Raw genomic sequence first — 14,191 nt, 5'->3', positions numbered from 1 at the left:
TTGCTTCCTCAACCCATCCTAAACAACGAACACCTCTCAATACACCTACCCCTTCCACATTGTCTCTGTTTACTTCCTCGCCCCTCTCTTATGTCCTTGTCAACTTTGAAAGCTTTTCCTTTGTGCTAGTGGTGTCTAACGTAGTTGATTTTTCTATTCTCTCATGTTGTGATGCTTTTTACTGAAGCTATTGTTTCTCTTGATCTTTACTTAATTGTATTTTGTTCAGTTTATATTTTGTTGATTGTACAGCACTGTGGATTCTGCAGCACCTTGTAAATAATGAATCAATCTAAGGAGTACTTTATTTCATCAGATGGTGAGGATGTTGTCCAAAACAATGATATTGTTATTCAGGAGAGAGATGGGTGTATGACAACTATTCACGAGGAGGAAAAGGATGTATACAATTGTTATTTATAACTACTATACTTTTGTTTCAGCCATTTGAGCTAAATGGGCAGTTTGGACAAATACAATTAAGTTTATATCCCCTTTTATTTCCCTGAGCCTCTGCACTCTGATCAGACAAGCCTTTATATTGAGATTTGAAAGCCTGAATTTGCGCAATTAGTTTCATAGTCTATATTTCTTAGCTCTTATAACATAACCTCTTCTTTTATCAATGCTGTTTGAGCCTCCAACTGTGTCCTAGAGGAAACATCAGGGATGTCATGAAGTCTGAAATAGTTGCTTGAGCATCTTTCTATCTGTCTCTTTATCACAGAGTTCTGAATTAGAGCCTCATTAAGCCTCTACATAGAAAAGGAGGGACGAGAAGCTAAATCTAAAAAGGTCTCATGTGATAAGGAACAAAGCGCGATAAGATTATAGGGTATACTTGCTGGCTAGCAGCTTTAATGTCAAATTGTGGATCAGCAGGATCATACCAATTCTAGAAGATGAAGAGTGAACATGGAAATAAAATATTTACTCCCCAGTTAGGGGTTCCCTGACCCTCCAGGAGTCATAGGTAATGTAGTTTTAGATAATTCCATGAAAGCCTTATATTTCTGGGGGTATTTAGAACATGCCTCTTTTCGGGGGTATTAACATTATGCGATCATAAACATAAAGGCACTACAAATTTATTTGAACATACAATTTCATAACTAAAGTTGAGTTAAGTTTAGTTTGCTTTTACCATAGATGTGAAGGAAGGGGGGAGGTTATGTTTTATTTAACTTATGTATCTCATTAAATAAATTTTCAGCTTCATCAATAAAACTAAAAAAAAAAGTGGTCTTTAATATGGCAAAACATGCATTTATTGAAGCAAAACTAGCTGAACTTCCGCACAGAACCTTATATGTATAGTAGGATTATTCTAGTGGAAAACCCTACACATCTGCTCTTAATTTCACATAAATAGTAGAATCCCTTTTCATATCAGAAGCAGATGAAATAGGAGGTGCTACCCCAAGAGAAGTCAAGTTAATTATTAAGAAATAGAAAAAAAAAAAGTCTCATTGATATTTTTTTTTCAATTAAAATACAAGATAAAAGACATATGTTGTGATACTATTATGTAAGGGAAAAGAAAACAACTAGACAAAAACACAGAATATATATTTTTTCCTGCACTACTTACTGAAATGTGGTGAGCATACATAGGTCTTGACAGGAAGAATGCCGCATCATGAGGTGTGTGAAAATCATTGCACAAAACATCTATTGAAGGAACACGTTTTATGTAATCCTCAGTGCTCAAATTAGATGCCAAAAAACCACCAAACTGTACTAGAGTATCGTGACACTGAAAGAGAAAAGCAACAGTTGTTGTTTTTTTTTTACATTAATGCTTGATAAAGTATTAAAAGTCTAGAAAATAAGATTTTTACTCACCATAAAATCCATTTCTCTTACTCTATTGGAGGACACTGCGAGGCATTGGGTATAATAGGTGGGACTAGGAGTTTAGGCACTTCTAAACTTGTTTGTTCCTTACACTCCTCCCGTACTATGCCCCTCCTCTCCAGCTCAGACGTCAGTTTTGTATAACCAAGTCAGGAAGAAAGGAGAAGCAATACAGAAAAAAGCACCAAAAACAGCACTACTTTCAGAGCGCAGTGTCCCCCAATGGAGTAAGAGAAATCGATTTTACGATGAGTAAAAATCTTCTTTTCTCTTTCCTACCATTGGGGGATACTGCAAGACATTGGGACATACCAAAGTTGCCACTAAGAGAGATTGCTCTGGAACGACTGCGCGCAACATTCTGTGCGCATCAGCGGATGCAAAGCCACACAACCAAGAAACTCTGCAGAAGATGAAGGCGTTGCCATTCTGCACAACTACTTTACCGAAGCACCCTTACATGCCGTCCAAGAAACGCCAACCGTCCTGGAGAGTGAGCTCTAAAGTCACCAAAACAGGATAAGGGGCGCGAACATCCCACAGAATGGTGGATTGAATGTGGCAGACATGAGGCTGTCTGGAAACTGACCAGTCCCACTATTGAACATTCGAAAGGACGAAAAGGCCATTAGTTTCACGGATAGAGAGACTCTGCTGTCAATCTGGCACTGAAGAGCATGAACCACATCCAGCCGATGAAGAGTGTCACATGCAAAGGAGGAAGAATAACACAATGCTTGACCACAAGCTCCCGAGTCAAGTATAATGCAGATAATATCCTCTGAACCCATATTGGCCGGAGCAACGCACCTCTCTATCCTCCTGGAAAATTCCAAAGTGGGAATGCAGTCCATATTACTCCCACCGGACCCCTGCAAACAGGGACGATATCCAAGGAGACACCCCTACTCTGGGATAAATTTATTTTGCCAGAGTCAGCAAGTGAAAAGTGGTCAAAACAAGCGCTCTGATCACTCGAAATAGATATCATGGCCTCACCTCACTAGCCAAAGGGGAGCTGATCCGGCAGAGACCCCTGAAAGAAAGGACTGAAGGTTCCGTGATCCTGTAAACCAGCGCTGAAATTGATGTACATCAATCGGGAACAGCACCTTGAGGTAATTTAGGCGGAGTCCCCTATCAGAGCTAGCTTGCTAAAGAAAGCGACCTAGAGAGCCAGCACTGGTAAGTGTACGAAAACTCTAGGATTCATACCAAACGCTGTACTGTTTCCGGCCCCAGGAGAACGGATGATGAAAATGCCTTACAGGCTCTATTCAAGGTACCAAGCAGCTCCCTGCGAAGAACCTCTGGCCCTAAAGTTAGGGTTTTCTAACGCCACTGCGCCAAGCTAGACTGTATAAAGCGTGGCAGAAAGAGGCCTCCGACCGTTTAGATTTAGCCACAGAGATAGGCGGAAAGGAGGTGTCACCACCAGCCGCCAATGCTTGAGTACCATAACCTGTGAGGTAAATTAAGGGCCACGGGAAAGCTGGAAGCCGCACACCTTGAGAAACTCCCTAGCACCCGTGAGAACCTGGGAAGTGGATGCGACAGGTACACCAGACCGAAGCTTCAGGGAACATCCTGGCATCGGAGAACTACAATTATTGGTCTTCAGATTATAAGAAGGAAGAAGACCAGAGAAATAAGTATGAAGGTCCTGGGGACAAAGTCCGAAGTGTCCCCAAGTCTCCACCAGGAGGGCAAAGGACGTGTTCGTGGCGAGACCATTCCCCCCCCCCCCCCCCAGTTAACTCCCTGCCTGCCGAAACTCTCTGCCTCCCACTCATTCAGGCCGGATAATGGACAAAAATATGGGAACATGACACTGCTCAGGCCATAACCTGGTCGTCTCTCACACTGCTCTCGGGCCGCGTGTTCCCATGTGATGCTACAGAAATGCAACAGCGGTGGCATTATCTGACCGATTGTCTGAAGGTTTCTTGATCAGGGCCTGTTAGACCTGACACCACATCCTGTGAACCCTGAGCACCAGATTGAAATAGCAGTCTTCTTAAGAGGACCCAAAAGACCCTGGAATCCTAAAGATCCAATTAATCCGCCTCCATGCAACAGACTAGAGCCCGCCAGGACCGGGGTTCAGGACCTGGAGAACGAATGACCGGACAAAGTGATTATCTGCGAGTCCAATAACCCGAGGAACAAGCTCCTTTCCAGAGAATTTCCCTCTGAAAAAGTCAAGAGTGGAGAATGCAAACATTTCTATCCCGAACGTTGGTACCCTGTATTCCAGAGACCTCATGCAACTGAAAAGAGAAGACTTCTCTCTGCGCCAGGAGCATACTTTTTCTTGTGCTATAATGGGAGGGCCCTTTCCTGCAGTAGGAAGACCCTGTGGGACCCAGTATAGAAGCTGAGGTGTAATAAACGTATCTGCTGTGCCAGATTGAGTGGGGACCTATGTAGTTTCTGCATCCAGACGGGTGCTTCCAGCACCCGGATGGAGATCTATCTGTGAGAGAGATGATGGAGCCCTCTGAAAGTGGTCGTCCAAACAGGGTACTATTGTGAGTAGCCAAGTGCGGCATAGCCCTGCCATGACCGTCATAACCTCGGAAACCCACAAGGCGCAATGTGTAGAATGAAAAGGCAGGACCCTGAGCCGGAACTGAAATTTCGGCACAGCCAAAGCGAAAGACCGCTGCCCCCTTCCCGGATGGTACATGTAAGAAGACCTCCAGGATGTAAATGGGGGCCAGGACCTACTTCTGTTCACTGCCTGCAATGACTATGCGCAGTGACTACATCCGAAATACAGGCCTGACTGTTGAGGGACAGCCAGTTGAAATGGAAGGGAAGGATCCATCTGTGTGTCAGGAAGAGGTTAGAATAAAATACCCAAACCTCCGGGAATACCACCAAGTATATAGGATCCTCACCTAACTGCACCTGTGCAGATACTATATGCTCCTATGGGAGTCAAGAAGAGACTACTTGATGGGGCACCATGACCCAGGGAAAGAAAGGGAACAAAGGGTTTAAGTCTGCCCTTGACGTGGCCTATTGGAGCTTACGGGAAGATATGTACTCTTACCCCCAGAGGCCCCTTGAGACTACACTATAATTCTGCAGAAGTGAGAAGCTCCACACTTGGAACGTCCTCCAGAATACCTCTGGCTAACTGCTCTGACCATGGCTGAATGTTCTTTTTCAAAACCCAGCTATGACCCTGTAGGGTGTAAAACAAACTGGCAGCTGTCAGTTAAGCCGAGTGGAAGCCAGGTTACACTTCCAGTCAGAGAAATCCTTCCATGGGCCTCTGCCCTGCGTAGGGATAGCAGAATAAGTGAATATATGAGTCACAGGGTTGTCAATCTCAGGGGTTCCTTCCCACCTTTTTTTTCTCTGCCAGGAGAGGAAGAGGAGATGAAAATCTGTCCAGTCTAATAATTGTTTATTTGGCTCTTTGCCAAAGATCAGACAGCGCGGATGGGGTCACAAACTCAAGTTCTACAAGGGTTAAAGTGTGTCTGATGTTTAAACGGAGAATATCCATCCTGAGAGGGGGAAAAGAGGGGGAAAAGAGGGGGAAAAGAGGGGGAAAAGAGGGGGAAAAGAGGGGGAAAAGAGGGGGAAAAGAGGGGGAAAAGAGGGGGAAAAGAGGGGGAAAAGAGGGGGAAAAGAGGGGGAAAAGAGGGGGAAAAGAGGGGGAAAAGAGGGGGAAAAGAGGGGGAAAAGAGGGGGAAAAGAGGGGGAAAAGAGGGGGAAAAGAGGGGGAAAAGAGGGGGAAAAGAGGGGGAAAAGAGGGGGAAAAGAGGGGGAAAAGAGGGGGAAAAGAGGGGGAAAAGAGGGGGAAAAGAGGGGGAAAAGAGGGGGAAAAGAGGGGGAAAAGAGGGGGAAAAGAGGGGGAAAAGAGGGGGAAAAGAGGGGGAAAAGAGGGGGAAAAGAGGGGGAAAAAGAGGGGGAAAAGAGGGGGAAAAGAGGGGGAAAAGAGGGGGAAAAGAGGGGGAAAAGAGGGGGAAAAGAGGGGGAAAAGAGGGGGAAAAGAGGGGGTTCACGTACCTTTTCAGACCCTACCACCACCTTAGTGAGTTCGGCCATTGATGCTGTCAGTGATTTCAACCCAGACTAGCTACTCTAGAGCTGCCGACACCGAAGTGGGAGCACCTTGTTCGCAGACCCTAGCATCGTAAGCTGCACAGAGAGCATCCGGGCTAACCTCCCCGCTCCATCAGAACTTCCCCCAACTTGTCCAGCTTCAAATGGGCCTTAAAAACCCACCTTTTACTAAAAGCCCTCCAGTCCCCCGCCTAATTGTCCTCCTCCCAGTCTCCGCCTACCGACCTCCCACTCCTGCCCTCCCTCCTGTCCCCCTCTTACCTCCCTCCTTTTCTTTCTCCTCTCCCCCCCTCCCCGTCTCGGCCTCCGTTCTCCCCATTCCATCCTCCTACCTTTGCGTCTCTGTCCGTCCTACCCTCCCCTTAGATTGTACGCTCCTTCGAGCAGGGCCTCCTATCCCGCTGTTCTCCACCACCTTAACTCTGCTCTCCAGCTCCTTGTCTCTTCCGTGAGGTCCTCCAGCCCTTCTACCTTGCTGGGGGCTCTCACCTCTCATCTAGCTGTTCATTGAGCTTCTGAATTACTGTGCTTTTTGTTAACTGTACCGTGCTGTCTTACCCTGTATCGTGTTTCTGTCTGTCCCTGTACGGCGCTACGGATACCTAGTGGCGCCCTATAAATAAAAATTAATAATAATAATAACCTGTTTAAAAGATAATATAAAAATATATTTGGCACAGATATAATGCAGCTTAGATGTACCACCGAGTCCGAATGAAGTATACAGTGCATCCGGAAAGTATTCACAGCATTTCACTTTTTCCACATTTTGTTATGTTACAGCCTTATTCCAAAATGGAATAAATTCCTTTTTCCCCCTCAAAATTCTACACAAACACACACAATATCCCATAATGACAACATGAAAAAAAGTTTTTGGGAGATTCTTGCTAATTTATTAAAAATAAAAATCTAACATATCTATTCTATACATGTGTGAGTAAAACAAGCAGTCTGCAAACGTTGTGTATGATTTAAAATCCATACGAGTAGACAACACAGAGGTACCGGCTGGGGAGAGGCATGGTAGGAACAGCATGTAGAACAATGTCTCTATTTGTCCCAGTTTCCAAAAATGACCACTGTCCACGCCAGGAATCTAAAAAGGAAAGGGAGGAAGTTCCGTCCTCAGTCCATCCGCTCTCATTGGCCGTCTCCATGAATTGCCCAACAGCGCATACTCTGTATGGCTGTCTGTGCACCAACCGCATAATCGATTGTGCCCAGGCTGCGCGTGCCAATAGTGAACGAATCACCTCCTAAGGAGCGCGATTGCTGCGCTGTGCCCCTGATGCTCGTTGTCTAGGGGGGGAGGAGAGGGCATACCGGCAAGTCCTTTGGGACGGGAGAAGAGGCTGATACAGCTTCACTCCCGCCCAACTAGCAATATATGGCTGCGGCCATCTGTATGGCCGTCCTATAATGTGCACAAAGACATTGTGCCTGTTAAATAAATGCTGCCTCTATGGCAGACTTACATTATGTCCCCCTATTGCTCATTACCCTAGAGGAAGAACAGTCTGCAGGCAAAGGTGCGATGGATGAGTGAGCTGTACAGGCTGCTGCTCCCTCCTCCGCAGGGACCCAGAGTGAAGGAAGCCGACAGGCTTTTCACTCCTCTGGGTCTTCAGTTCGATCCCTGCGCTGCACCTGTAAAGGAAAGTAAAAAAATAAAAACCTAAATCTAAAGTATAGGCAGGAGCCTATATCAAACTGACCTATCTCCTAGGCACTTCGCAAAAACTGAGGTCTGATCTGGAGAGGAGGGGCATAGTAAAGGGAGGAGTGTGAGGAACAAACAAGCTGAAACTGATAGTCCCACCTATTATACCCAATGTCTGGCAGTGTCCCCCAATGGTAGGAAAGAGAAACAGAAGTTTAAAAGCAAATTACTGAAGAGTAGGAGTCTTGTGATTTTAGGGAAAATCTACAAGAATTAACCCCAACATGCAGAACAAAAAGTATTTTAGATATAACAGCTGCATGGATTAAAGTCTGTAACAGAGTAAAGCATATATACTAAATCCATAACGCCACACAAATAAGTCCATTTTGCCACATACAGCAGTTGATGACAATGATCAGCAAACCATGCTAAAAAAAATGTATTCGGATGTGCTGGTAATAACAAGCCACTCACTTGATCATACAGCTTCCCCACCAGCTTCAAATGCTTCTCGCCTCCTTCCAGAAATACCACACCGTTCCTCTGCTGAGCCATCAGCAGACACAATGGAAGAGCCAGGTCATGGTCCAATAAAGCATCTTTTAACCTCTGAGAGGACTTCTTGGTATTTCTAATTTGTCCAAAATAACCACCCTGGAAATATGAGATCCAAACATGAAATTACTGGTGAACAATACCTCAAATATAAAAATCTTAAGCTCTTCACAATTTGTGCTCCCACTGTACCAGGCTCACTGAACACTGTGAAGACCACAAACGGTAGCAGATGTATGGCATACGTGGCAGATTTAATGCAACTTTTTGCCATTTTTTTTGTTTTACATTTTCTTTTATGAGCATGAAGAGCACAATTAGGAGTTAGGAAAAAAAACAAGCAAAAGAGTGCAAATGTGCACCTAAACTATGTTGCAATACTAATGGTGCAAATGCAAATTATTTTTACCTCGCAGGGAAAATACGGCCTGCTTTTGCATGTAGCAGCTTTACTGTAACACTGCAGTTCAGATTTGAGCCAGGGCATGCTCCCCTCCCAACTCTAAATCTGTCTGCATGGTTTAAAACAAAACAAAAAACAAAATTGGCTGACTGACAAAAGTACTGTTACAATACATGCCAGCGTTAAGGACTGAATTTGTTTAAATTAATATGCAATGAAAGTGGTTTACACTACATCAACAGGTGTACACAATGGATCAGTAAAATACAATAGGACATTAAATCAATTTTGATGTTTGTGCTTAAAACAGGTGTCAGCAGGCATCACATTATCTCCCTCACCTCAGCTTTAAGTTGTTCTCCACCAGTCATTGCTTCAAGCTGCTCCATTGTTATTTCCTCTGTAATTTCAATCCCAGCCATCTTTTGTACAACCTCTTTTAGAATCAGTAAATCAAAACTGAAAGGGAAATGTGAGGAGAATAATGGAGCGATATGTTGCATTAGGCTCACAGACGGAATTTTAATAAACACAGCTCCAAGCAATTCATACATCCAGCACATACAACCCCTGGTATCACAAACAAATTAACTCAAAGTACACAAATATCTTATAAATTCAAGTGACAAGTGCACACTGTATTGGGAGGTCTTCACTTACCTTTTACCAGCTTTTAGTTGATTTGCTACATACTGCAGAAGCCCAGCCAATTCTATGGGATATTTTCTAAAAATCGCTCCACAAAAGCTAGCCAAGCCTATAGATTGGACAAATGTGCAATTATTAGACAGTGCTACTTAAATTACTTAAATTTAAAACAATGTTTATACACACAAACAGAAAACATCAGTGATAGCAAACAAAATGGATTTACCCACCAAAAGATAAAAATGTGTCATTATGTCAATATAATTAGCCTCTTGACAAATTTGGGAGTTCAGCAGTTATAAAATATGGAACTCGGTCTGCATGTTAAACAGTTTGGAAAAACCTATATCAATAGCAGAAAAGCCTATGTGCAATGTAAAGTTGTTAACACGCAACATTCTTGATAAAATGTGCCTCTTTCGGTTTGCATAGTACTTGCTGCAATGTGTTGAGCTTTATTTGGTCTAGCGGTTTGTGGGGGCTAAAGATTCTGCGACACAAATTTCATATGATCATTCAGAGCCAATCAGGAGCCAGTTGTGAAAACTGAAAACTTCTCCCATTTTAATAACGTCAGAAAGGTTTCTCAAGAGCAGATATAACAAAGTACAGTGGTTAGTACTATTACCACACTGCACTAGGGTCATGAGATTCTGACCAGGGTCCTATCTGTGTGGAGTTTGTATGTTCTCACAGTGTTTGCATAAGTTTCCTCCAGGTGCTCCAGTTTCCTTCCTCAGTCAAAAAAAACATACTGACACGTTAATTGGCTTCTGACAAAATGGTCTCTAGTCTGTGTGTGTGGTAGGGAATTTAGATTGTAAGTTCCAATACAGCAGAGACTGATGTGAATGACTACATATTCTCTGTACAGCGCAGAGTAATACGAGTGGTACCATTACTCATTAATACAAATTAATAATTACATCTGCCCAGAAGATGGCAGAACGCACACAGGCATGTTAAAAGAGGACTTTACAATAAATTATACCATTGTAAAGTGCACTAAATATTACATATCTAATTATATGTTGTCTGTTTAAAGTATAGGTGTGTGTATGTGACAGGTCAGCTTCAGCATTGAGCACATTCATGTTAAATGTTTATGAGCATTTACCTTCAAATGTACAGAATTATTTTTATAAATCTCCAGTAAAAATATAAACCGGGATTCAGGTATATGTAGATTATCGGATTATAGATTATCTGCATGACAGAACCTAAACAATTTGGGTCGATAGCTAGAGACTCTTCAGTACTCATATCAGTGGGGGCAATTAAATAATTCTTTATTTGAGATGTGTTTGGTAGAATGAGCAAATGTTATACTAACTCTGCAACCAGCTGGAGATGGTGGTGTCATCATGCTTCATCTTCTCCTTCTCTGGATTTGCGAGTGCTTCAATTATACAGTCTGGTTTTATAGTTAAGCAAAATAAACCACCTCTCAACATGTTTACCATAGGTTACCAAACATACTTTAATGGTGGACTGGTAGAAATGGACTATACATTTTAGACAGAAGCAAATGAATATGTGGAAGAAAGCACATTTAAATTGCTAGCACCAGACAACACGAGCCTAGGTTACATACGATCTACAAGTGCTGCCAGGGTGGATAACTGAAGACATTGCACATCATCTTACCAGTAGACATGCGTGATTGAATTACAATGGATATCACATGATTTCCTTTTACCACTGTGTTCTAGGTACCATCCACTTCGTGTTCTGTAAATCTTGCTCCCCGTTATCATTGATAAAAGGTGATTAAGATAGTATCATCATTGCTTTTGCTGCAGAGCTATAGCAAACATATCACAAAGTAGTAAAAACTAAGAAAAATCCAACATTACTCCAACAAACTTAAACTTGATCTGTAAAAAGTGAGGAATAACGTAAAAAAATTACAATTAAGTAATTTTCCAGAATTTAGTAGCAGGTGTCTTTTTATCAGTAAAAAAAAAAAAAAAGCCTCATAGAAAGGATACATGCAAGGACATCATAGTTCAGTGAAGTGAGGTATTTCAATGAATCTACAACGGGTGTTATAAGGTTGTCATACTTTTGTATCTGTGAAAGTATCTGTGGAAAAAGTGGAAAAAAAATGCATAAAGAATGAGATGGGGAAAAAGTTCACATGAAGTGTCAATTTTCCACAATTTGGAAATGCATTCATTCAACATTCAAATATAGAACCTGTCTTCATGCTTCAATTCATGTTAACTAATGGCATACCAGACTAAAGTCAAATTGCCCTACAAGAAAACACTGGTTGGTCTGTCCCTATGGCAATTTTAAAAGATTGAAAAATAAGTACCAAAGTCCTGATATCTTGTTGGGATATTTCCAAAGAGGGAAGTTTCTTCTACTATAAAAGTGCTGAAAATTTTCTAGTTTAATGTATCAATAATATATCCTTTTTTTCTGAGGCTGTAGAGCAGTGCTCTCAACCAGATTTATGGCGGTACATGCATCATACTATGGTTAACTGGAAGATCTTGCCTTAAGGAAATCATTTCACCTTTTGTTCAATGTTTTCTTTGTAAAATATTTTAGTGAAATAAAGTGGTTATTATGTTACGGGGATGACACTTCTGAATGTATCATGTACATGTGATTCCTGCAAGCAGTAATTCCTGCTTTTTTTTTTGCATATTTTTGGTTTTGGTGTGCCGTGGAAATCTGAGAAGGGCTTAGGTGTGCAGAGGGTGAGAAAAAGTTGCAGAGCACTGCTGTACAAGGACCAAAACTGGGTTATGCTTAGCCCCAAGAGGCAAGAGTGGAGGGGGAACCACAAAAAAAGCATGATTACCCATGCTGGCCTGGGGGTTGCCAACATCCCTCTGATGATTCTAACAAGCCATAGCTGTGAAATTATCTGTCTAGACTTGATTATCTGGCCCTTTAAAGAACATAGCGAGTACCCAGCGTTCCGCATCACTGATCAGTAAGGTGGATGCCTAAGACAATGGGTTTAATGATACATGAAAACCAAGCCTCACACCAGGAGATATAGCATCCACAATAATTACATTCCACACCAGAACAGAGGGAGTGTCCTACAGCTGGCAGATGGGAGATATTCACAACCTCAGGAATGTGAGATAGACAGATGGAACTCAAAACAACCCATGATATCTATACCACGAACAAAAGTGAATTCTGAAGTAGCACACATGGAATTGCAATATAGTACTGCTTCCAGGGCTGAGATCAGTCACCAGAAACTTCAAACGGTCATATTTTAGTGTGCAAGTTAGTGACAAGTGGGATATCAGCAACTGTAGAGAGTAAACTTTTTGCTGAGAAAGGAACACACTCTGATGCATTGGGGGGTATTCAATTGTTGCTTTTAACGCGCTAAAACAAAAAAAACCGAGCGCTCGGAAAATATTACAGTTTATACGGTAATATGCGCGTAAATACCGTTAATACGGTAGTTTACTCGCTGAATTTTATCTCGCAGCTCTCTCGCAGATGAAATTTAGCAAGTAATTACCGTATTAACGCTAATATTTTTAGAGCGCTCGTTTGAGAGCGTTAACGGCAACAATTGAATACCCCCCACTGTGTTAAAACGTAAACCTTTCCCTAAAAAAGGCAACTTGGTCCAAAAGTATTGTCCACTGGCCAAGATTTAAGCCAGAGGACTGAGTACCACCATTTAATTGTTAGAAGATCTGGACGCTAATCAGGCAGAATTAATTATCCTTTGTATAAGACGATGCACACCAGATATTAACGACAAGCTGCATCAGCTAGGCCCTGGGATTAACATGTTCTACCCAAGTAAAGGACGCTTTTGCACCCTAAATTGTTGCAAAGGATGTCAAGACCTGAGAACTATAAGTGGCAAATAGGCTTCTAAGTAGCCTGTCAAACCTAGATGTGATGACCTTTAAGGCAAAAATTCCTTAAAGGACGTCACATCCGGATGAGGAATCAATTCCTAAAACTACAAATAACCCTGGGAAAAGTGGCTCCAAAAGGCTGTGAGGTATGAAAGTGTTTGTCTGGTTCCATCCATCCCCTTGACACCGCATCATTAAAAGAGCAGTGATAGTTTGCAGTGGTATCCAAACCTCTCAGCAGAGAGTACACTTGACCATTGTTCAATACCTGAGACAGAGGTAGGAGTGAGGGTAGAAGGCAAGGGTGAAAACTAGTGAAAAAGGACAAGAGGCCCATGCCCACCCCCTCTGCAGAGCACAGGAAACAGAATGGAGGAGTAATAGGAGAACAGTCTGGAAATACTGAGGGGGTATCAGTACCCTGCTGCCCCCCATTGCATTTCTTCTAAGGAAGAGCCCCCCCCCCCCCCCCCCACAGTTCAAGGAGAAATTTGTATGCTCGTATCCAAGGAAATTTAAAATGAAAAAAAATAAATTGGAATTTGAGTAGTATTCTCTGGACAACAAAAAGTCTGGTTAAAGGGCACAATTGTTGGTTTACTACTGTACAATTAAAAATACATAAATAAAAGAAATGAAAGGATTGTAACATATCTTCAATCCACAGAAATGTCTTGGTTCATATTTAATGAGGCAAAAGAGAATAAAGGGTATTCAGCTATTGGCAATGCATTTCCTACCCATAGTACAACAAGAGGCATACATCTGAGAATTCTCTGCTGTTTAAGTACTTTGCATTGAGGGATTGTATTTACTAAAATCTTTGTACCAGATTCAACCTAGTAAAATATGAAAACACTCTTTTCCCCAAGTAATTACATGGTGCATACATATTATAAACATCCACAGGTACTAAATAAAATTACAAACATACATAGTCAAACAAAATCGTTGGATTGCTATGGCTTAGTTTTCCTATTTGCCGTCCTGATGGCTTCACATTTTCTTTTGTTAGACGTCTGCAAGAGAGAAGCAGGGAAAAAAGGTGAACATTTGGTGCACCTCTACTAAAGTGTTTTATGAGTACCATTAACAATTTAATTGGTCATAAACACAAAGCAACCA

General features: G+C 42.2%; 1 protein-coding gene across 3 annotated transcripts in view; it reads right to left on the bottom strand.

Moving 5' to 3' along the window:
* The window catches only part of THOC2 (THO complex subunit 2), a 100,480-nt gene that overhangs the window by 39,712 nt on the left and 46,577 nt on the right, over nucleotides 1-14,191 (bottom strand). For all 3 annotated transcript variants that reach the window (XR_012678875.1, XR_012678876.1, XM_075184369.1), the window contains exons 16-22: nucleotides 14,001-14,085; nucleotides 11,204-11,297; nucleotides 10,546-10,626; nucleotides 9,225-9,321; nucleotides 8,906-9,023; nucleotides 8,081-8,260; nucleotides 1,592-1,756 (exon numbers count right to left, since the gene is read on the bottom strand). Coding sequence is in view for 1 of the 3 variants with exons in the window: in XM_075184369.1 (XP_075040470.1) it covers nucleotides 1,592-1,756; nucleotides 8,081-8,260; nucleotides 8,906-9,023; nucleotides 9,225-9,321; nucleotides 10,546-10,626; nucleotides 11,204-11,297; nucleotides 14,001-14,085 (820 nt within the window). In the remaining 2 variants the exon portion in view is untranslated. The remainder of the gene's footprint in view (nucleotides 1-1,591; nucleotides 1,757-8,080; nucleotides 8,261-8,905; nucleotides 9,024-9,224; nucleotides 9,322-10,545; nucleotides 10,627-11,203; nucleotides 11,298-14,000; nucleotides 14,086-14,191) is intronic.

The sequence above is a fragment of the Mixophyes fleayi genome, chromosome 9 (assembly GCF_038048845.1).
Source record: "Mixophyes fleayi isolate aMixFle1 chromosome 9, aMixFle1.hap1, whole genome shotgun sequence".
Taxonomy (NCBI): domain Eukaryota; kingdom Metazoa; phylum Chordata; class Amphibia; order Anura; family Limnodynastidae; genus Mixophyes; species Mixophyes fleayi.
This window is presented reverse-complemented; position numbering and strand designations above follow the sequence as displayed.